The sequence below is a fragment of the Orycteropus afer genome, unplaced genomic scaffold (genome assembly GCF_000298275.1).
Source record: "Orycteropus afer afer isolate SDZICR_OR568_19922 unplaced genomic scaffold, OryAfe1.0 scaffold00176, whole genome shotgun sequence".
NCBI lineage: Eukaryota > Metazoa > Chordata > Mammalia > Tubulidentata > Orycteropodidae > Orycteropus > Orycteropus afer.
Window position 1 is genome coordinate 4,096,396 of NW_006921763.1, and position 23,915 is coordinate 4,120,310.

The window sequence follows — 23,915 nt, forward strand, 5'->3', positions numbered from 1 at the left end:
GTGAAAGCTGGACAATGAATAAGGAAGACCAAAGAGTTGATGCCTTTGAATTGTGGTATTGGCAAAGAATACTGAAAACACCATGGACTGCCAGAAGAACAAACAAATCTAACCTGGAGGAAGTAGAGCCACAATGCTCCTTTAAGGAGCGAGAATGGCCCGACTTCATCCCACCTACTTTGGTCATGCTGCCAGAAGGTACCAATCAGATATCATGCTTGGTAAAGTAGAAGTCAGTGAAAAAAGGAAAGACCCTCAATGAGACGGATGAACATGGCAATGATTGTGAAGATGGCTCAGGATTGGGCAGTGTTTTGTGCTGTTGGACACAGTGTTGCTATGAGTTGGAGCTGACTCAATGGGCACCTAACAATAACAACAGTCAATACCAATTTTGATTTGTAGGTAAATTTCCTTGCTTTGGGAATTTGCAAGGGCTGAATGGAAAAAAGACCCATCACTTGTCATAAAACCCTTAATATCACCAGCCACATTCTAGAACCAGAGGTCCTTTTGTGACAGCTGAGTCCTGAGCCAAAACCAGGAATCCTGAATTTCCTGGGAGGTTGAAACTGGTCACAGTGAATGGGAATCCCCAGAAAGATCCCAAAGCTGGCATGACTGGCACAGACGTCAAGAGTGTAACATAACCCACTGAATTCCATTTTCAGTTGCATTAAGACAACAATGTCACATTGCTTTTGTACCTCTTGGCTGAGGTGGAGAGGAAGGGTCCTCCAAAGAGATAGATCCTCATCTCCGCTTTGTAGAAAATGGAGCAAGAAAATATGAATTACTGACCTAAATAAGTGAATTTTCTGAAAATACTCAGCCAAAATTGATGTCCTTTCTATGATAAATGGCCCTTCATAGTAAAAGAATTTTGAAAATAATAGACGCTTTGAAGAGGAAATAAGTGTTTGGTTATACTAACCTAAATAGACTTGTACCATTCTCCATCAGACTTCTACTGGTCCAAGGCGAGGGGGAAGCGTAAAGGGAGGGAGGGAGGAGATGGATCACCCTGGCTGGAGATAATCCATTCATTAATTTAACAGCCATTTAGTGAGGGCCTAAAAATACAGGGTGGTTGGGATATTTAGGGGGAAAATGGAATCTCACTGCCTTTGAGAAACCACCAAGCCCAAGAAAGATCCAACTCTACAAACAGATAAATTGTAAAACAAAGTGGGGTAAGTGCTCTCCATTCTGACATTTGTTAGCTCCTTTTATAATTTGCTTTGTTGTTGCTGTTGAGAATATACACAGCAGACCATGTGCCACTCAACAATGTAGGACATGAAGAAATTGCTGTACTGGTATAACATCTCTCTTATAATATTTACCACATTGACTGCTGCTGATAATTTATATAGAGATCATCCCTCCACCACCATTTCACTCAATTTTAAGCTCCTCTGGGCTAGGAGCTCTGAAGGCATAGTGTTTAAAGCATTTGGCTACTATCGAAAAGGCTGTCTGTCCATTTAAACCCACTAGCTGCTCTGTGGGAGAAAGATGAGGCAGTCTGCATCTATTAAGATTTACAGCCTTTGAAACCCTATGGGGCAGTTCTGCTCTGCCCTAAAGGTCACAATGAGTCAGAATCAACTCCATGGCAATGGGTTTATTCTTTTCGTTTAGGCTAAGATTATCACTTGGCCAGTTGGTATCCCTACCTAGTGCATAGTAAGTGCTTAGCAAATATTTCCAAAAAGAAGTGAAGTCACTGTTACTATATTGATATTTTCCTTCCTCTTCAAATGCTCCTTGTTTTTCTCTCTTACTTTTTAACAAATATTCTGTATTCTCTGTGTTCCATCCCTTCACCCCACTTTCATCCCTTCATCCCACATTTCCTCTTCCTATCTGCCTACTCCTTAGAATTATTCTTGAGATTGTTGTTGTGTGTGTCGTCGAGTCAATTCTGACTCATAGTGACCCTACAACAGAGCAGAACTTCTCCATAGTGGTTCCTAACCTAAAATCTTTACAGGAGCAGATTGTCAAGTCTTTCCTACCATTAAGCAGCTAGTGGGTTTGAACCACCAACCTCTCAATTAGCAGCCAAGTGCTTACTCAAAAACCAAAGTGCCACTCAAAAACCAAACTAAATTCACTACCATTGAGTTGTTTCTGACTCACAGCAACCTCCATTGGATTTCCAAGGCTGTAAATCTTTATGGAAGTAGACTACCTCATCTTTCTTCCATGGAGTGGCTGGTGGGTTTAAACCACTGAATTTTTGGTTAGCAGCGAAATGTCTTAACCACTCCACCACTAAAGCTCCTTATTATGCCCCTAGGGCTTCTCCTTCTGTTCTTAAGATTACTACCTAGTGAAATCTGAAAACTGAATAACTCCTAATTTTTTCTCATTTCCCTCAAAACTCACTGCCATCGAGTCAGTTCCAACTCATAGCGATGACCCCCTTTGGGTTTCTGAGGTGGTAAATCTTTATGGAAGTAGATTGCCCATTCTTCCTTCTGTGGAGTGGCTGGTGGGTTTGAACCACAACCTTCTGGTTAGCAGTCAAATGCCTTAGGTACTACACCACCAAAACTCCTTCTTACTTCCCTACAACTGGACTTTTCTCCTTGGTTTCCCAATCACACATACTCTTTTCCCTCAAGAGACCAAAAAGGATCATGCCCCTGAGAAAGAGGTTCTAAATAGGTAAACTGCTTCAAAGTCTTAGGAAATGTCCAACACCATTAAATGACAATGGAATTTTCCATCTGGACACCATAGAACTAATTTCAAAAATTGTCCAAAGAAATATGGAAAACATTGGATTATATAAACTTCAATAGTTTCCCTCCCTCTCTCCACCTTCAGAATTTGTCAAAGCCTTTAGTATGCTAATGTGCAATGTGACTCCTAAGAATGACATATAGGTACACAGAAGTGTGCTTTATAACTTACTTGCCCACCTATCTTAAGTGACTACTTTGAGGGCATCATGGCCATCCCAACCATTTGCAGGATCCACAAAAAGAGTACAAATTTTCTGAGTGGGAAAAGTCCAATAGAAGAGAAATAATTAGGAATTATTTAGTTCTGTATTTATTAATATACTAAGGTTATAAATCAAGCAGTGCTTATGGCCTGGCTTGCATTCACACCCAAGGATCCCATTCCACCCAGAGACTCTTTCCTGAGCTAACCCAACTATCATGTGCCTGAGTGATAGTGATCGTTTGAATCTGCTGGGGCAGGGAAGGGCAGAAGGTAGGCCAGGCCCATCTAAACTGGGACAGCAGCTGACTCTGTCCAGCTTCCCAGGCAGCCAGGGTAGGTAGATTCTGCCTGCAATCCTGACCCCCAACCTTCTTCACTCTCCAAAAAAAAAAAAAAAAACCCAAACTCACTGCCATCAAATCAATTTGACACATAGCTACCCCTCCTTGGGTTTCCAAGGTGGTATCTCTTTTGAAGTAGACTGCCCAATCAACCTTCTGAGGAGTGGCTGGTGGGTTTGAACCTCCAGCCTTCTGGTTAGCAGTCAGATGGCTTAGGCACTACGCCACCAGAGCTCCGTCTCCACCCTCCAGCAGTCCCCACATTCTACCTCATTTTTCCAACTCAGAATTCTCAGGTAGTTCTACACCAAAAAGACTAACCAAACCAGCTACCAAGTCAATTCTGACTCACAGTGACTCATGTGTGCAGAGCAAAACTATTAGGTTTTCAAGGCTAGGATCTTTGGGAAGCAGATTGCCAAGGCTTTCCTCTGAAGCATCTTTAGGTGGGTTTGAACTGCCAGATTTTTGGTTACTAGTCGAGTGCTTAATTGTTTGCACAATATTTCTAAGTGACTCCCAAAACTACCCCATCATAACAGAGAAGGGAGAGAGCAGTTTACTAGAGCACCTGCTCTGGGTGATTGGTGCAGCCAACTTCAAACACTGCAGCCCCTGCCTCATTTGCTGGTTTCCTGGGGAGAGGCTGTGATTTCTCCTCTCCCCACATCCACTCAGTCTGTATTCTGGGGCACTTGCATTTTTGTTCATGCAGCCCTCTCCTAGTACTCCCATCTTCTCAGTTACCAAACTCAATGAAAACCTTTACATGAAAGACCCAAGGGAAAAAAGTCTTTGGGTTTGAATAGATGTGTTATGTGGGATCTGAGGAAGAGACCTCCTTGCCTGGGTCTTAGATAGTACTAGTGGGCTTGGGTGAGTTAAATAACCCACTTTAGGGAAAGCTGGTGTAGGAAAGCAATATTAACATAAAAGTTAAGCTTTGTGGCAGTCAGAGAGCCCTCGTGGCACAGTGATTAAGCACTCGATGGCTAACTGAAACATCGACAGTTTGAACCTGCCAGCCACTCCATGGGGGAAAGATAGAGCAGTCTGCTTTCATAAAGTTCACAGCCTTGGAAATCCTGTGAGGCAGTTCTTCTCTGTCATATAGGGATGGCAAATACCATTTCTTACAAAAAGCTGTGTATCTGTACAGTTCTGCTGAAATAATCAGTCCTGTTTGCTTGGTACATGGGACCTAGGATCAAGATGTAGGATGAGCATCTTACACTCAGGTACCTTAATGCATTTAAGAAACCACATCTAAGAGAAATGAAGCAACATGCCAGTAGCTGATTACTCCATGTTGCCATTAACTCCAAAAGGGTTCAGTGATTCTTAGCAGCATCTTGGAAGAAAACCAAAGAGAGACTAAGGTTAAAAAATGGCTTGAGCCAACTAAAGAGGTTCTTCAGATACGTAAAAGCTTATGCTTCAGCGATTCCATCGGTAGTTAGGCCAGGGGCTAATTGTGTTCCTGTGCCCTCATGGCTCCACTCTGATCATGATTCTGTTTTTCTGAGCAGTTTAAATTCTGGGCATGGGACCCGGAAGAGGAACGCAAGCGACAGGAAAAATGGCAACAGGAGCAGGAACGTTTGCTGCAGGTAGAACTGGATTTGCTGTTTATATTGTTTAAATCATGCTCTTTTAATCTCTGTTGCATTATATAGATTGATAGCACAAGAAATGGATGGAATTGGATTCTCCTCAGAAGTTGGTGTGTCAGTTTCATTGTGCAGCCATGTAATGAATGTCGTAGGTCTGATTCCTCTTGCCAGAGTTACACTGATGAACATGAGAAGACATATTCATATTAACACTCAGGACGATCTCCCAGGGCTGGTCCACTCACTCCTCATACCTCAGTCCCCAGTCAAACCCCAGTCCAAGAAGCAGTAGAAATTAATTCTTAACAGGCTATTGATAGCACACATGTGAAATAAAGGTTGGCCTCATCAAGTTCCTTAAGTAGAAATGTCTGTTTCATCTTTGACTAAAAGCTGCTAATTTTCTGATGAAATTCTAGAAAAATTCTGGGGGTAAATGTATCTTCCCCATTCTTGTATCATGCCAATTTTGCCAACTTTGTAGATAAACAGGGCTTCTGAAACAGTGACAATGAGTTGTGTTTTTATAACCTCAGAAAGTAACCTATGCTGAATACTTGGGATGAGCCAGGCACTATGGTTGGTGGTTAACTTGACATATTTTATCTTATTTAATCCTCATACAGAAGGCTGGCAGTTCAAACCCACCAGCCACGCCTCGGAAGAAAGATGGGGCAATCTACTTCCGTAGTGACACTGCCTCGGAAACCCAAGGAGGGGTCGCTATGAGTCGAGTCCAACTCGATGGCACAGTACAACAACAACAACAATCCTCATACAATCCTCAAAATAGGTCTTATCAGCCCCAGTTTGCAACCAAACAACTGAGGCTTACAGAAGTTCATTCATTTCTCAGGATCACACAGATAACGAATGTGGAGCCCATATTCCAACCTGAATCTTGTTGTTATTAACCTGCATCTAGATGGTTAAACTCACACTCTTTCCACTCTCCCAAGAGCACTGATGTTACCAAAAAATATGAAGCAAAAATATGCTGAACTTCTTTCATTGTCATGCCTCTCTGTTGCTCAGTAGAAAGCAATGATTAATGCAAATTTATTTTACTTACATTTTTTGTTGTTGTTCTAATCCTTTCAGCTTAATTTCCAGGGGGCAAGGAGAGGGTGTTTAGATAGTAAGTCAATTATGGTATGAAGCTTTAGTGCTGCTGTAGGAGTCCTGGTGGTACACTGGTTAAGCTCTCAGCTGCTGATCAAAAGGTTGGCATTTTGAACCCACCCAGCAGATTTGTGGGAAAAAGATCTGGATTGAATAAAGCCCCAGAGCTTCTGGAACTTCTTGGCCCATGGGGACACCTCAGAGAAGCCCTGGCCATCTGTTAAACTCTTGAAAATCAGGTTGCATTTCCCAGCTAAATGGTGAAGACCCACGAGTCAGAAGTTCCACAGAAAACTGTAGACAAGACAGTATTCTTGTGGTGTGCTGTTACCCTGTGGAAGGTGACCATGGTTACAGATGCTGGCATTGAGTAACCAAATGGTTACCTTGTGTGGCATCATGGGTTTGGAACCAACGTGTCCACAGGGGAAGAGTCAGTGTGTGTGTGTGTGTGTGTGTGTGTGTTATTGATGTACTGTGTCTTTCAGTCCCTGTATCATCAGGTGACACCAACAGTTAAGCATTCAGCTGCTAACCAAAAGGTTAGAGTTTTTACCCACCCAGCAGCTCTGCAGGAGAAAACTCTGGGGATCTATTCATGAAGATTACAGCCAGGAAAACACCATGGGGCAGTTCTACTCCTCGAAATGGAGTCACTAGGAGTCAGAATCAACTCAATGGCACCCAACAGCAACAGTTCATCTTTTTGGTGAGGCGACATATGACGTAAGTTCCTTGAACCAATAAGCCAGGGAACTTTGCTTATTTTTCCAGCTCTTGTGAAGTTTCAGGATTTGTTTCATTTATTCTGAAAATCCCCTCAGGTCTTCCTCTACAATACCTGTGTTGATAACCAACCTTTACCTGGAATTAAAGAGACTGCCAGGGCTTGTTGACCAACGGTGGCTTTGCCAGAGCATTAATAAGAACACTAGTCCATAGACAAATCCAATGAAGTCCTTTTGCTCCTAAGATAATGGCCTCACAGGTGTTACCTGCAGGAGATCTCAGTGCCTTCCCAGTGGAGACAGAAACACAGGCTTGTTCTAGCCTCAGAGAGAGGGTTGACAATAATCAGCCTAAAGTAGTTGATTGTGTGTGACACACTTGAGTGATTCATTTCTCTCTGTCGTGTTACAAATGTCATTCCCAAGTCCTCCAGGGGTGTCAGTTCTTACTTTAAGTATTAATTTTAATCTCCATTTATTCACTTCTTCTAGGCAGCTATCAGGGACTCCAGTTACATTTTTAAAGCCATCTTTCTTTAGACTTTTCTTTATGTTTTCCCCAGAAGTGGTGACTAGTGTTTCATTGATTCTGTAAACAAGAATGGCAGTTCTGATAGTGAAGCATTTTAATCGGCTGTTTAAGCACTTCTCTTAATTCAGAAGTTACTTAAAGCTGAGAAGATTCCATTCTGGTAGAATGGCTGCAAGCAAAGAATAATTCAGCTACTCGGCTACTTGTCATCTTGTCCATTTTGGACCCTTCTGCATTGTCTATCTTATAAACCTATAAGGTTTTTCATCTTTTATCAGACTCTCTTGGCAGCAACTAATTTCTATTAGCAGAATCCCACAATTCATCTCTGAAGGGCCCTGAGAAAGCAAACAATTAGCTTCACTTACATCCTCCATCTGTCCATTTTTCTTTTTCCATAAGTTGTGATCCAAGAAATTGTGCCTGTATATCTGAAGAACAATTCTACAAAATACTGACAGCAGAAAATACTGCTTTCCTTTGAATTTTCATGTCCCTAAAATGTTTGAATGTTACAAAATAGTCTTCCTCTTTTACTGCATGCATCTATTAGTTTCCTAATGTTGCAACAAGAAGTTAATCTTGCAACAAACACATTGCATATGGTGGTTTGCTGTTGTGTGCAGCTGAATCAATTCTGACTCATAATGACCCTATAGGACAGAGTAGAACTGTCCAACAGAGTTTCCTAGGCTGTAATCTTTATAGGAGGAGCTCTGGTAGCATAGTACTTAAGGCACTTGACTGCTAACCAGAAGGTTGGTGGTTCAAACCCACCAGCCATTCCTCAGAAGGAAGTTTGGGCAATCTTCTTCCATATACTGCCTCAGAAACTCAAGGAGGGGTTGCTATGAGTTGGGTCCAACTTGACAGCACGTAACAACATAACAATCTTTAGGGGAGCAGATCGCCAAGTATTTTCTTCTTCAGAGAAGCTGGTGGGTTCAAACTGCCAACCTGCCAGTTAGCAGATGAAAACTAAACCATTCCACCACCAGAGCTCCTCATTAAAAACCAAACTCTCTGCCATCCAGTTGGATCTGACTCATAGCAACCCCTCCTTGGGTTTCCAAGGCAGTATCACTACAGAAGTAGTTTGCCCACCCTTCCTTTTGAGGAGTGGCTAGTGAGTTTGAACCGCCAGCCTTCTGGTTAGCAGTCAAATGCCTTAGGCACTACACCACCAGAGCTGCTCATTAGAGGGGGCGAGAAAATTCCCAATGATGTATGCAGTGGACAATTCAGAACACTCTGTGGAAATTCCATAACAGGAAAGATACCAGAAGGAGCAGGACAAGCTGAAAGAAGAATGGGAAAAGGCCCAAAAGGAGGTGGAAGAGGAAGAACGCAGATACTATGAAGAGGTAGGAAATTCCCGGAAAGAAATTTGACCCTGTAGTCCAAATTCATCAAAGTCTTTCAATAACTCTTTGTATCCATGGCATGTGCATGCATGTGGCTATGTCTGGTTCCTTTTACTCAGAAGAGATCCCCATCAACCTCCTTAAAAGAGGCAGAGCATATAGAATTGAAGAGACTACAACTCCCCAAAATTTGGTTTGTGATAAGGGTAGACTGAGCCATGGTATAGAAATAGGACACAGTTACATATCTGTTATTTAGTCAGAGATTTGGAGTCTTGATTTATCTTAGAGAGATGACATGAAGGAATATTTTTTGTTTATTTGTTTGTTTGCTCTTGGTGAGTGTATGCCTGTTGTTGTTGTTGTTGTTATGTGCCGTCGAGTCAAACCCGACTCATAGCGACCCCTCCTTGGGTTTCCGAGGCAGTATCACTACGGAAGTAGGATTGCCCAACCTTCCTTCCGAGGAGTGGCTGGTGGGTTTGAACCGCCAGCCGTCTGGTTAGCAGGCAAGTGTCTTAGCCACTATGCTACCAGAGCTCCTAGAGTGTATGCCTGGTAGCAGAAAATAAATTTTATGATGGTAATTTTGATAACAAATCTAAACTAAGGTCCCCTTACCACTACATTCCCCATGTAGCACTAAAAAGATCTAGAGGAAGAAGAATTTTTTTTTGTCTTGTTTTTTAGAGAAACAAACCAGACCACCTTAAAGAATCTGAAAGGGGCTCTGCTTCATGTATATTATCAAAAAAAAAAAAAAAAAAGATCAAATATTGTTGTAAATTTTATCTTCAAAAATAATTTTTGTGCATAATCAGATCCCTAAGTAGTATTTCTAATTAGGCTTTTTGAATCACACTAAATAATTAATGTGTAAAGACTTTGTTTTCTAAATTAAATGCTAATTTCTAAATCATTGCCCACAAGGAATATTACATGATTTGCATGCTTTAGGAAAATAAGATTTTTTTTTCAATGCCCTGATAATTTGCACACATTCTGAAGTTTTTCCTAAAGTTTCCCAATAAAATTTTTCTCTTAGCAAATGTTATCTCTCATTTTTTAGGAACGCAAGATAATTGAAGACACGGTGGTTCCCTTTATTTCCTCAAGTTCTGCAGACCAGCTGTCAACATCCTCCTCTATAACTGAAGGCAGTGGGACAGTGGTGAGCCCATAGATTAAAAATGATTTGTGAAATAAATAAACATAAATAGAAGTACAAAACCACAGGCCAAGTTGTCCCACTAGACTCAATAGTTAACTCCAGGACTAGCTAATGTCCTAGAATGATGCCAACTACTGTGTAGCCACTACATCCCATTATACTGTCACTGCACTGGCTACACCCTAGAATCATTTCCTGAGGAGCACTTAAGTCAGCCATGCAGGATCTGCCTCAATAGGCTGACAATCAACATCTCTTCACACCTGGCTGGCAAGATCCCAATTACCAAAACCACATGCTGGAAACGTCCTCACTGACAGCTTTCCAGCTCATTCATTCATTCATTCAGGAAACATTTGTTCCTCTCTGCCATGCCTTCCTGGGCAGTAGGTGATAGCAGGCATGCCAGCAATGTGCTTTCTACCAGCCTCTGTGAGATTGCTTCTAGCCCCACTCCTGATATCCCACAAGAATATTCAGTAGTGAACCAGAAAGACTAGAAAGGCTGGCCTACCTCCATGTCCTGAAAACATAGTCACAGAGGTACTACATAGACATCATGCCAAGACCTGGGTAAGCCATCAACCCATTGCCATCAAATTAATTCCAACTCATGGCTACCCCATGGGTCCAGAATAGAACTGCTCCCTAGGGTTTTCTTGGCTGTCATATTTATAAAAGCACACCACCAGGCCTTTCTTCTGTGGCGCCACTGGCTGGGTTCACACTGCCAATGTTTAAGTTAGTAGCTAAAACTAAACCATTTGCACCACCCAGGGAACTTCAGTAGGAGCTATGGTGGCATAGTGCCTAAGGCATTTGACTGCTAACCAGAAGGCTGGTGGTTCAAACCCACCAGCCGCTCCTTGGAAGGAAGATGGGGCAATCAACTCGAGGGCAGTGAGTTTGGATTTTGGTTTTGAGGGACCTTCAGTAAGCCTGAATAAAATAGCCCATGGACTCTAAAAAGTCATTTGTCCTGAAATGAGCAATCCTGTGAGTTAACTTTTTTTTTTTTTTTTCAGAAAAGAGGCTTTCTAATCAATGTACTTTTATGATTACTTGTGAGAGAGGTGTACATGATTCATTTATTCCAAATAGTTGGAAATCAGTTATTATTCAGTTAATTTGAACAACTGATAATGATTTTACTGTTTTTAAATTGTAGGCAATGTGAGTGAAAAATGCCTCAAGTATCTCATGGTCAGAGAGGTGCTGTCAAATGTGTTAGGCATTCTATTCAAGATTGTCCTTGTTCTTCTCCTCAGAATAAGATGGACTTGGACTGTCGAGAAGAAGAAGAGAGAAAACAGAAGAAACCATTCCAGGGGGATGATAATGACTTATTGCTTAAAAACAGGGAAAGCGATCCACTGGAGGAAAAGAGGAGGTATGAACCCCTATTGGGCTGTCCATCAAAACACGGCACAGCCTGACTCTGCCCGATCACTTGCTAATGCAAATCACATTCAGCTTTTAAATCATCATTCCAGTAATACAGTGCATATTTCTTAAACACAATCTAATAGCTCTGAAGTAAGTGTCTTTTGGATAGTGAATACAAATAGGCTTATTTTTAAATAGAAGAAACCTTTTTTAAACAAGGAGGGACAGGGAGAGTTTTTGCTTATGGGGCATTGAGTTTATGTTAATGGTGGTAGAATATTTTGGAAAAGGATAGTAATAATGATAGCATGACATGAAACATGTAATCCATGTCATTGAATTATAAATGTGGGATTTTTGGGGGCTGGCAAATGTTTTGACATGTATAGTTTCACCACAAAAAGAAACAACAACAACAAAGAAGAGATTGTATAGACTATCAAAGGAGCATGTTGTCAATTCAAAGCCTTAAACCAAGACATCATTCATCTGAAAGAGTGAATGTGTGTGGAGGAAGACAGATTGAAATGAGGCCCTGGGGTCCCACCATGGTTTTACTGCGGACCTGGACTTTGCCAATAGTATCACCTGAGCTGTGAGAAGTCACATTTATTGTGGATGAGCATGTAAAGGCTATCCAACAAACCGTGGATTGTTGTGAGTAATCACCTCACCCATGGTTCCAGTATGTTCCTTGGAAGATCAGAACAGGATACTCAAAAACCCCTGGCACATTGAGAGCTGGCTCAGACTGGAAGAGACTCTGGTCATAGCCAGGGACCGCAGTGGGTTTACTGATGTCACCCCAGGCCTAACCTAGAAGGAACCAGCAGAGAGACCAGGAGGCAGAGTCCACCAGCTTGTTTTTTATGAAATAGCTGTTGGCTCCTGGGGCTTCCTTCAAACTTGGCTCTTAGCTACCAGATAGGTGTTGGCATTTGCATGCACACACACACACATACACACAGCAGCAGCCCCAGAGCGACCTAAAGACACAAAAAGCTATCTAAGTATTATTTACAAAGACTGGTCAATTTCTAAGTTTGGCTGAGAGCTGAGCTCTTCTGCTGGGGCTTTGTTCTGAGAAATCTATGCACAGCAGCTGAAAGACTGGGTGACTTGTAGGTTGTAGAAGTGTTGGACCCATATTGAGAAACTGCATAGTGCTTTGGTCAGCATGTATGTTTCTCTAACACTGTTTAAGAGGACTTTCCAGTTTTATAAAATAAAAGCCACCGGTCAAGATTGGAACAATATGCATTTTATGTGAATTTTTGCTAGTTCTCCAGAGGGTCCCTGTTGTCACCAGCTTTTCTTTCATCTCTTCCACCCTGACTTTCTTCGTAGCCAGAATCTGCTAAAAGGCCATTGAATTAACATGGGCAGCAAAGGTCCCATGAGGCCCAAACATTTTCTAAAATAAGTCCTAATTCTCTTGTGACAATCTGGGAGATTCCAATTAGCTCTGGCATCTCTTGAAATTGTTAGGATAAAAAGTTTCGTGGACAGGGAGGTGGCAAGAACATCAGAAATGATGGTTTCTTAAGTTTGTTAAATTGCTGGATAATGAAAATATGTACCATTTTATAATATTTTAAATCCATTTCAAATCTCATTCAATATAAAAGAATTAATTTTTTTTTAATTAGTCCTATTTCTTTTTAAATGTTATAACTAGCATTCCCATACTTTAATCAGTAGGACCAATGAGTTCAATGGTCCCTGGAGAAGGATCTCATGCTTGGTAAAGTGGAGGGTCAGCAAGAAAGGGGAAGACTGTCAATGAGATGGACTACACAGTGGCTGTGATGTTGGGCTCAAGCACGGCAACAATTGTGAGGATGACACAGGACCAGTCAGTGTTTCATTATCTTGTACACAGGGTTGCCAGAGCCTACTCAATGGCACCTAACAACAACATCTAACAAAACATGCCTTAAGCAGTGGGACCTATGAGTTCAGCTCCATTACTTTTATCTCTGTTCTGAAATATATTTATTTCAACAGCCAAACTCCAGGGACCCTGGCTCAATCTGAGAACCCTGTACCAAAAGGAATCCATCAGGACCAGCCTCTGGAAACAGAAGCTGGAGCTGCGCACTGTGAGATTAACCCACAGCTATCTCAGGGTAAGAATGGAGAAGACCAATCTCCATGTTTAAAGGTTTAATTTCTAGCAACATAAACCATGGGTCAGATAAAGCAATTGCTTTCCATAGTATTTTAGCAATTATATTCCAAGTTACAATTGCACCCATCCAAATTTGTGTTCTGTACTGAATAAAAAGTCAGTATTTTTTAAGTGATACTATTACATCAGAAATCGGTTAGCGGAAAGGGTCTAGTTCCTTTGTTTTCAGGACTAATTCACAGAACAGTGAATAAACTGGATGTTGCCTCTACCATGTGTCCAGGGCTTACATGAAATCTGTGTGAGACTTCAGCAGGCATTAGCATTTTAAAGAAAGATGACTTACTAAGCAATAAGGTGACTTGACAGCAACTAACAACAACAGCAAGGTGACTTTGTTGTTGTTGTTGTTGTTGTTATGTGCCGTCGAGTCGGCCCCGACTCATAGCTTTACTGAACATTAAATTTATGCTCTTTGTTTGGCCTCAGATCCATCCAGGAATCAGCAGGTATTAAACCCACCTACGCACATGTCAGGAGATGTGAAGCCAAAAACCCTGCCACTGGATAAAAACATTAACCATCAGATTGAGTCTCCAAGTGAAAGGCGGAAGTAAGTAACCACATAAAATGGAAGTGGGGTTCCTTTTCTAATTTATTGACTTACGAGGGGAAAAATGAAAAAGGGTGAGATGGCAAGATGTCAACAGCATTTTTGTGTCTTCCTTTCATTTAATCCCATTGACAAGATAATAAATAGTTGCAGAAGGCTGAGACAACACTCCTGGCAATTAAATATTGACTCTCAATTTTTTAACCTATAGGAAGAATCTTCAGAACCTGTTGCATTAGTAATTTATTTGAGTTAAATTGTCTCAGAGACTATTGATAAAGTTATTTCAAGGGAAAAAAAATCATCGTGCTGTCCTATTAAGGTAGCCGTATGGGCTGTCTTTTAATTTTATAAGAATTGTATGTGTGTGTGTTTACGATAATAATAGTTCTTATCATTTTTAAGCATTTCAATATAACAAACATGGTGTTGAAGGGTTTACATATATTTCTCTCTTCATTTCACATATTAACTCACTGACCTCTTCCAGTAACTTTTTGAGGTCATTGATCCCGTTTACCAGATGAGGAGATAGAGACTTGGGGAAATTAAAAAATTTACCCCAACATACTTGACCAGTGAAATAGCAGAGGATATCAAAATGAATCCACAGTTCTGCAGAAAGATCATATTTGAGCCAAAGGTTCCTTGTCATCACAATTTTAAAAATATAACATTTGGTATAATTCAATGACTATCTGGAATCAGATTGCCTAGATTCAAACTTTAACTCTGCCACTTGCCCGCATAATAACCTTAAGCAATTTATACCTCAATTTCCTAATCAGTAAAATGGGAATAATAATAGTATCTACCCCATAGGCAGAACTCTGGTGGCATAGTGCCTAAGGTATTTGACTGCTATCCAGAAGGTTGGTGGTTCAAACCCACCAGCCGCTCCTCGGAAGGAAGATTGGGCAATCTACTTCCATAGTGATACTGCCTCAGAAACCCAAGGAGGGGTCACTATGAGTCAGATCTGACTTGACGGCAGTGACCCATAGCACTTCATGCTTGGTGACTAGTAAGTGCTATATAGTGAATGATGATGATAGTGGTGATGAAGATGATGATAACCTATTTATAAGAGAAAAATATCCATTTTTGCCTTATTTTCTCATTACGTCTTGACTTTTCTTAATACAGTGCTTAAACCCTTGCCCCTTTGTTTATGTTCAACCAGTTTTGTGGGCATATGACATTTGGAATCAATAGAAACTAAAATCATATAAAAGTAATCATCATTGTTACTGATTCTTGAAGTAGTTTTCAACCCTTTTTTAAAGCAGTGGTGCCTGTAGTTTAGAGTCTTATCTGAAAATGCAAAACAGGGAGGTTTGGGTGGGTAGGAAGTTCGGGGAGTTATGGTGACAGCACAGTTAGAAGACAGACGGACTCTGTTCACATCTCTGTTGGGATTTCTCTTTTCCTCATTCTTCTCCATGTTCTACTCCTTTCTATGTAAATGAAATTAAATGAATATTTAAAAGCAAGAGCCCGGAACTGATAGCTTAATCACAGGCAGAGTTCATGGACAACAAAAGCACCTGGATAACTGTTCTAGTAGCTTTTGACTTGTGACCATTCTGAGTTGTTGATGCCCATGACATAAAAACCAAACCTACTGCCATCAAATCAATTCCAACTTATAGTGACTCTACAGGACAGACTAGTACTGCCCATAGGGTTTCCAAGGCTGTCAATCTTTACAGAAGCACACTGTTTTATCTTTTCTCCTGCAGAGTGGCTGGTGCGTTCAAACCACCAACCTTTTAGTTAGTAACCCAATCTTTTACCACTGTGCCATTATGTCTATGGCATAGTAGTTGTGAAATATTTTGAACATCATCCCTCATGACACATATCTATAATGAGTTTATTGATAGAAGTGGAAGCCACCTCACTGATAAACACCTCCTTGAAGCTCTACCATTTATTTCTAGACTAAGCTTGTTCCTGGCTTCCTACTCATCTTTGCTCTACCACTGTGTCCATAATTTTTCTATCTAACTCTGCATGCCAAAAGCAGGTTGCAATGTAAAAGAAAAAAAAAAAAAACCTGTGGACAGAATAAACCATTCAGAAAGGGATCAAAATTGGAGATTCTGGATAGAGTGGGAGAAAAATGTGGAACAAAACTCAAAATCATAATAAAGACCAGGCTTACTGATCTGATAGACTGATGAAACCCCCAAGACTATATCCCCTATGACCTTTCAGGCCTGAAATTTAACTCACTCCCATGGCCTACCTTCCAGCCAAACAATAAACAGCCTACAAGGTGAGCAATACACAAGCTAGGTATACTCCTTGGAACATTCAACCATGGGAGATCAGAAGGGCAGCATTTGTGCAAGGAGAAAGCCCAGAGGGCAGGAATGCATAAGAAAGAAGGACACAGGGAAAGGTAACCACGGGGAGGAATTGGGAAGAGAACTGTTACATTTTGGGTATTGCAGTCAATGTCACAAAACAAAATGTGTGCAAACTGTTGAATGGAAAACCAATTTGTTCTCTAAACTTTCACCCAAATCACAGTGATAAAAAAGAAAAGAAAAAACTCCTGGCAAAATAAAGATTTAAAATATAGTCTGTCTCTCCTGTTGGACAGTGGCAGCCTGGTTTTGATCTTATGTAGCCAACACATGTTCAGTCCTTGCTAGGCAATTACTATTTTTGTCCTTCTAAAAATTACCATTAGGACACTGCCGTCTTTGATTTGGTTGCCAAGGAAGATCAGGGTTTGTTTTGGTTTTTTTTTACCTAAAATAGATTTTTTGTGTGTGGATTGGGCTTCTCTTACCTTGTCATAATTGTTGGTTCCTTTACCACGTTACAGGACAAGCCCTCAAGAGAATTTCAAGGCTGGACACTTGTCCCCTTGCTCTCCCACTCCTCCTGGCCAGTCACCAAACAGGTACAAGAGGTCAACGGGCTTACCTGAGGCTGCTTGGTTTTATTTGACAAGACCTTGTCAGCATAATTGCAACTGAATTTGTTGTTGTTGTTGTTATGTGCCGTCGAGTCGGCCCCGACTCATAGCGACCCCTCCTTGGGTTTCCGAGGCAGTATCACTACGAGTTGCCAAATGATTTTGAGGGATTTGTCTATCCACATCTCTTCCTATACACACACACACACACACACACACACACAGGAGGAAAGAAAACATTGCCCATCTGCTTGTCTACTTGTCAACCCACAAAAGAAAAAGCGAAGTATGTGACGTTGGTGTGGCTATGACCACAGGGCTTTAATTACATTGTGTGGAACCTTCAATCTAATAATAAAATCTCCCAGACAATTGCTGGGCTCCTCCATCGGCGCCTTTCCCTCTAAGTCAGCTCAGTGCTCCTGGGCAGGGTCCGGTGATGGCTCTTACAGAGAACCAGGCGAGGCTAAGAAAAGAAACTGCATCCTTCTCTTTGAATCCACTCCAGTTCTCTAATGATTGCTTCTGGACACTAATTGGGCCCCATGATACTCTTAACAGCTGCTTGAATTTCCATTCACTGGAGAAACAAATTACTGAGTACTCTGAGGTTCTCTTTGATTTAGAAATTTAGTTCAACTTCTGGAGAAGAGGGAAATCCTAATAAATAGAGTTTGCTTGCGGCAACTCTTCCTTCCTCTTTCCTATTGTCCTCCTTTCTCTACTGCTGTCCCTCTGCTCCCATTGACTTTCAAATGATGTTGCATTATTTTAAAGGTTTCTGTGTAATTCTAAGAACTCTTCAGACAATAGGCAGCATTGCAGTCAGTAAAAGCTGCTTTAAGAAGATAGTCATCTAACTTCAGGTGGTTTGTTGACCATGTCTTATCTCCTGGTGTTGGACTGTTGGCCTTGGTTCCAGTCCACTGGCCAGGCCTGTTCTAGAGGCTGCAGGCATATACAAATCAGGTAGACACAGCCCACACCCTCCAGCTTAAAGCTTAAAGCTTGGAATCACAGACTCATGGCATGTATGGACCAGAAGTGGTTCTAGAGATAATCCTGTCCAGTTCCCTCATTTCAAAGGCAAAAGGGAAACACGGAATGACTTCTTTATATCAGATCACAAAACTTAGTGGGCGGAGCAAGGATTTAATCCTGTGTTTTAGACATTAGACCCTGTATCTCTGTGATAAGTATTCTATGTATCACAATTCTCTATTTTAAAACTAAAAAAAATTTTTTCTTCACAAGGAAAAAAAAAAAAATGCCCTAGTGGGCAGTTATGAAAAATGTTAAAGCAACATTGAAACCTTAGTAAAACTAAGCTTGATTACATTTTAAGAGTTATGAAGCTATATGATAAATACATTAAATCATCTCAAGGTATTTGATCACTGGTTGAACAAACTACAACACAAACTTCTGGAACAATTAACTTACACACACACACTTAGCAAATTTAATACCGCAATAAAGCCCTATTGTATTTCGTTTAGCAGTTGTCTGCAACCTATATCTAATATTTAATTTCCTGTTCATTATCAGTTCAATAATTTTCAATTATGATAAAAATGTTACCTATGGGAAGAAAAATACCTAGAACTGCTTTTTAAAGCCTTTTAAAACTCCATGTTTTCATCTTTTGCATGAGATTACATATTTGTGTATGTGACCAACTGTTCTAAACTGAAGTATAATATATATTATAATAATAATTATTATTATTATTTTAATCTAGGTCTATAAGTGGGAAAAAGCTGTGCTCTTCCTGTGGCCTGCCTTTGGGTAAAGGAGCTGCTATGATCATCGAGACCCTTAATCTCTATTTTCACATCCAGTGCTTCAGGGTATGTGCTCATCACTCTTCTCATTAAGTACAATTTAGTGATATCTTTTAGCATCCTCTTTGCTAAGAAATATCTCTTGGAGATCCTGAAGGCCTTTGCTATATTTCCCTCCTTTAAGTTGTGTAGAAGTGTGGGCAGAGTACAGCCTTTTAGGATAACCCTTTCTATCATGCATTTCTCAGGGATGTTGGTTTAGAAGAGGCTAAACAGATTTGTCGGGAACTCTTGTGGCACAGTGGTTAAAGTATTCAGCTGCTAACCAAAAGGTTAGCAGTTTGAACCCACCAGCTGCTCTGTGGGAGAAAGAAAAGGCAGTCTGCTTTTGTAAAGATTTGCAGCCTTGGAAACCCTCTGGGGCAGTTCTACTCTGTCTTATGGGATAGCTTTGAGTCAGAATTGACTCATTAGCAGTGATTATTTTTTAAAAAACAAATTTGTGCAAGTGATGTTGTCTTTACATGACAATTTTTTATTGATAATGACAATATATACTAGTAGGAAGCTGAAAGTTCCACACTGGGATGACAGTGATGCTTCTGAGTGATTTGTTGTTGTTGTTATGTGCCGTTGAGTCGGACCTGACTCATAGCAACCCCTCCTTGGGTTTCCGAGGCTATCTCACTATGGAAGTAGATTGCCCAACCTTCTTTCTGAGGAGTGGCTGGTGGGTTTGAACCACCAGCCTTCTGAGTCGTTTAGAGCCATGTAAATTAATTTGGAATATAATGTCTTTGCTGCTTCTTGGTTTCTTGTGACTTAATGTCAAGGGGCATTTAGTCTTTGACCTAATGTCAATTACATCTTCCTAGCTAGCTACAGAAGTTTAGATCTCAGATGGAATGTCTGTGATTTCAGATTGAATATAATTCCCTCCAAGAAGCTGGCCTGTTGATTCAGACCAAGTCAGTTACCTTTCTTACACATCCTTATAGAATGTTTCATGGGCCTTATCACTTATTACCAAATTCTTTTTTTTTTTAATATATTTTATTGAAATATAATTTATGTACAGTAAAATACACAAAACTAAAGTGACATGGGTCAGTGAATTTCACTTATTACTAAATTCCTTAATTATAATCAGTCTCATTAAATTGGCTATAAACTCCATAAAGAGATGGATCATATCTATCTTTATCCCACTATTGTGTCCGTACCTAACAGAATAAAGCAAACCAAACCAAACCCACTGCCATTGAGTCAATTCTGACTCATAGTGACCCCAATTGGGTTTCTGAAGCAATAAATCTTTATGAAAGTAGACTACCCCATCATCCTTCTGCTGAGTGGCTGGTGGGTTTGAACTGTCAACCTTCTGGTTAGCAGTCAAATGCCTTAGGCACTGCACCACCAGAGCTCATTACCTAACAGAATAGGTGTCAATAAATCTTTTTAGATGAATGAGTTAATGAATAAACTGCAAATGAGGAGGCCTAAATTCTAATAAGTAGGTAAGCTAACCAGTGACTTATACTTTATTTGCTATAAAATTCATGAGATTGAGTATATCAGCATTTCCTGTCTTTCTTGACTCATGAGCACATTTCAAATTAATATGTAATTTTTAAAGCCAAACCTTGCAGCACTTGAATAAGGGTCATCTCTTTCTTTCCATAACTCTGACATGCTTGCTTTTTCCTTCTTGGATGTTTCAGTATTTCCTGTTCATAGCTTCCCGGGTTATAATGTAGATTTGCATGGGTTTAAAATGACTCTCACCTTGCCTGAATGCTAATTGAAAACTGAGTGACATTGTCCCCAAACTATTAATTGAATAATGTCAGAAATTATTCAAAAGCAAGACTTATCCATAATATACTTATTATAGATTCAATGTATCAAACATACTGGAATGAGACCACAGTTTCCCATTTCCTGAGTTCTATTTTATTTTTTTACAGGATAATTTCACAAAGGACAACTACATATACTCTCATTGTAAAATTAACCTAAATGATGTTTATCCTAAATTATCTAGAAGGGTTTTAATGCTCCAGGAATATATCATTTTAATTTCATTGTAATGCCAAGATGATATGTTCCACCACCACATTTTATACTCAGAAAGTTTACCAAAGCTACAAGAAATGGAGGTGGCAAAGGGTCTTTGCAGATTATCAAGGGATAGCATATTGACATTCCTAACTTCCAAGGCTTTTATTCCCTGTAATCATTCACTTCCTGGAGCTGGTCTGATGCTTAGATTTATTACCCACCCTGGTGATGTAGCTGCAGCTTGTAGTATAATTTGAATGAAGCTATCCCCTCTCCCAGGTGACTTCAGGATCCCTTCTCTTGAACTGGGTCCCAATCCCCCAGCTAGAGCCTGGCATCTGGACCAACTCCTGCTCTGGTACAACCAGGTGGTGTATCCCTCAGTTTCCTTCTGTACAAAGGCTACCTTGGTTGAAAGAAATTCCATTTCCAGTGGATTTGTTACTCTGGGCATCACTGCCTTTAATGTAGAAACATGGAATGAAATAGCTATTGCCTAGAAATTCTGTTCTGGTGGAACTTACCAACAGTGCTGGAAAGCATTTTAAAAGGTTATTTGCAGACAAGTTTCCTTTGATAATTCATTGGCTGTGTGTTTATTTAAAACCACCAGTGCTTAGTCTGTTTAAAATGGTTCCCTCATCTTGATAGAGAGTGTATTATAGAGGTTGAGAGCATAGGTTTTGGACTCAGCCCAACACAACACCGCTGACCAGCTTTACAACTTTGGACAAGTCAGCTAACCTCCCTGAAACAATGTCTTCCTCTGTGAAATGAAAGGAGTTAGGAGAAAATCCTAAAAGCATTTTCTTGCCCTAAGTCAACTCTTGATACAGCTCCTAGCATGTAGCAGATGCTCAACAAATATGCAGACTATAGAAGTGATTCCTGGTCTAGTCATGTAAACAATAACTGAGCGATATAAAGAAACCTCCTCAACAACAGTAAAAGTAAAATATTTTTTAAAAAAAGAAACAATTTCTCATGTATCTTGTTACCTTTGTTCTTTTTACCCTATAGTGTGGAATTTGTAAAGGACAGCTTGGCGATGCAGTGAGTGGGACGGATGTTAGAATTCGAAATGGACTTCTAAATTGTAATGATTGCTACATGCGATCCAGAAGTAAGTACTGGGGAAAAGCCTTGAGATGAGGGATGTGATCATATGCCTTTCATGGAACCCAATATAGGAATTCAGTATTTCTCTCCATTAATAGCACCACCCTGAGTAAAACATGTATTAGCATCTATTGTTCTTGTTAGCTGCCATCGAGTGAGCACCAACTCATAATGACCTTACATATAACACAAAACATTGCCTGGTACTGTACATCTTCATAACTGTTGCTATTTGAGCCCATTATTTCAGCCACTGTATCAATCAATCTCACTTAGTACCTCCCTTGCCTTTGCCAACCCTCCATTTTACCAACTGTGATGTCTTTCTCTAGCCATTGGTCTTTCCTGATGATATGTCCAAAGTAGACAAGCTGAAGTCTCACTATCCTCACTTCTAAAGAGCATCTGGATTGTACTTTTTCTGTGGTTGCTCTCCATAAGATTTTCACTGGTTAATTTTCCAGAGTAGATCGCCAAACCTGTCTTTCTAGTCTGCCTTAATCTGGAAGCTCTACTGAAACTTGTCTATCATAGATGACCCTGCTGGGATGTGAAATATTGGTAGTATAACTCACAACATCATAGCAACATGCAAGCGCCCACAGTGATGGCATCTAGGTGAAAGAAATAACCCCTATTTGGTACTTGTTCTTACTAGAAGTGACTGCTACGCTGTGCACTTATTCTTTCCACCCAGAAGTGCATAAACACACCAGCAGATAAAAACTATGGGCCAACTTTGAGACCCTGACACAGCTCACTATAGAGATTGTGATGAGGTAGAAGGAAGGTATCAGGACTGTGAAGCACTCTTCATTGTTGAGGCACATCTTTAGAAGACCAACACCATTTAGAGATTGTTTACCTGTGAAGAGTGGCTCGCCACTGTTTATCAAATCAAGCGCCAGCTCCTCAATAGCCACATGCTCTATGTTCAGGAATTTCATTACCTGACGTAGTTTTGTTACCAACTTAATTGAAAGTTCCTTGAGAGACAAAATGGTGGCTTCTGATCCTCTGTGAACTGCCATTCCAATGCCTTAGTACACAGCCTCGGAGCTGTCTTGAACAATCTGCCCTCCCGTCATTATGTGGGTTTCCTGACATAGAATGTGCTTGTTAGTTTGGGGGCACCAGGAGGCGCTGTTGCCCAGCCACAATTTAGAAAATCTTGTCTCAGCTCTTCCCTCACTCCCCACTGAAAGTATAATCCTGGTGGATAACCAGTCAAAACCCCATTCTTTTAAGAAGTAAAAAATGAAGTGAAAAAAGGCGTTTGAAATTCAAGAATGTTTTATTATTTCTCAAAGTAAGTAAAGTACCATTTTTACAGCCTTTTTACATGAGTCTCTAAATCTGCAAGACAGAAGACTTTAAGGGTAAAAATTGAAATTAACCTGTTTCGAGCTATAGTTTTAATAAATTCAGAGAAGTATGTGCCTATCTTAATAAAATAATTTAAAAAAAAATTCCCATCGAGTCGGATTTGACTCATAGTGACACCTCCTTGGATTTCTGAGGTGGTATCATTACGGAAGTAGATTGCCCAACCTTCCTTCCAAAGAGTGGCTGGTGGGTTTGAACCTCAAGCCTTCTGGTTAGCAGTCAAATGCCTTGGCACTATGCCACTAGAGCTCCCCTAATAAAATGATGGGAATTAAAAATTAAATCAAACCCAGGTGGTTTTGATTTATGATGAATATTTGAGTTGAGGTCAAAACAGTTCCAAATGAGAGCTGCTGCCATCAGCCTGGACTGTTTATACCACAATTGGATTTTCTTTGTTGTTGTCTTCATACATCAGAAAGGAAAACTAAAAACTTTGTCTCCCAGGTTTCAAAATTGTTTTTCCTATCATCTGCAAGGGAAGCCTTTTTTCAGCCTTAGTAAACCAGTGGACCGTGAATCATAGAACCAGAAGAGGGCACTGTTAGGTTGTGGATCGACTGTTGAGCCTGACAGAATTTCTTTCATAATTTAAACTGCTCCAAGGATGCCAACGGGAGCTCTGGTAGCGCAGTGCCTAAGGCACTTGACTGCTAACCAGAAGGCTGGCG

At 40.5% G+C, this 23,915-nt stretch overlaps 1 protein-coding gene across 1 annotated transcript in view; it reads left to right on the plus strand.

The window, feature by feature from the left end:
* Positions 1-23,915, plus strand: part of LIMCH1 (LIM and calponin homology domains 1) — a 143,057-nt gene that overhangs the window by 113,302 nt on the left and 5,840 nt on the right. The window contains exons 13-21 of the mRNA XM_042781817.1: positions 4,832-4,912; positions 8,569-8,661; positions 9,731-9,832; positions 11,101-11,222; positions 13,226-13,347; positions 13,839-13,962; positions 16,802-16,879; positions 18,636-18,744; positions 21,760-21,862. Coding sequence (XP_042637751.1) covers positions 4,832-4,912; positions 8,569-8,661; positions 9,731-9,832; positions 11,101-11,222; positions 13,226-13,347; positions 13,839-13,962; positions 16,802-16,879; positions 18,636-18,744; positions 21,760-21,862 — 934 coding nt within the window. The remainder of the gene's footprint in view (positions 1-4,831; positions 4,913-8,568; positions 8,662-9,730; positions 9,833-11,100; positions 11,223-13,225; positions 13,348-13,838; positions 13,963-16,801; positions 16,880-18,635; positions 18,745-21,759; positions 21,863-23,915) is intronic.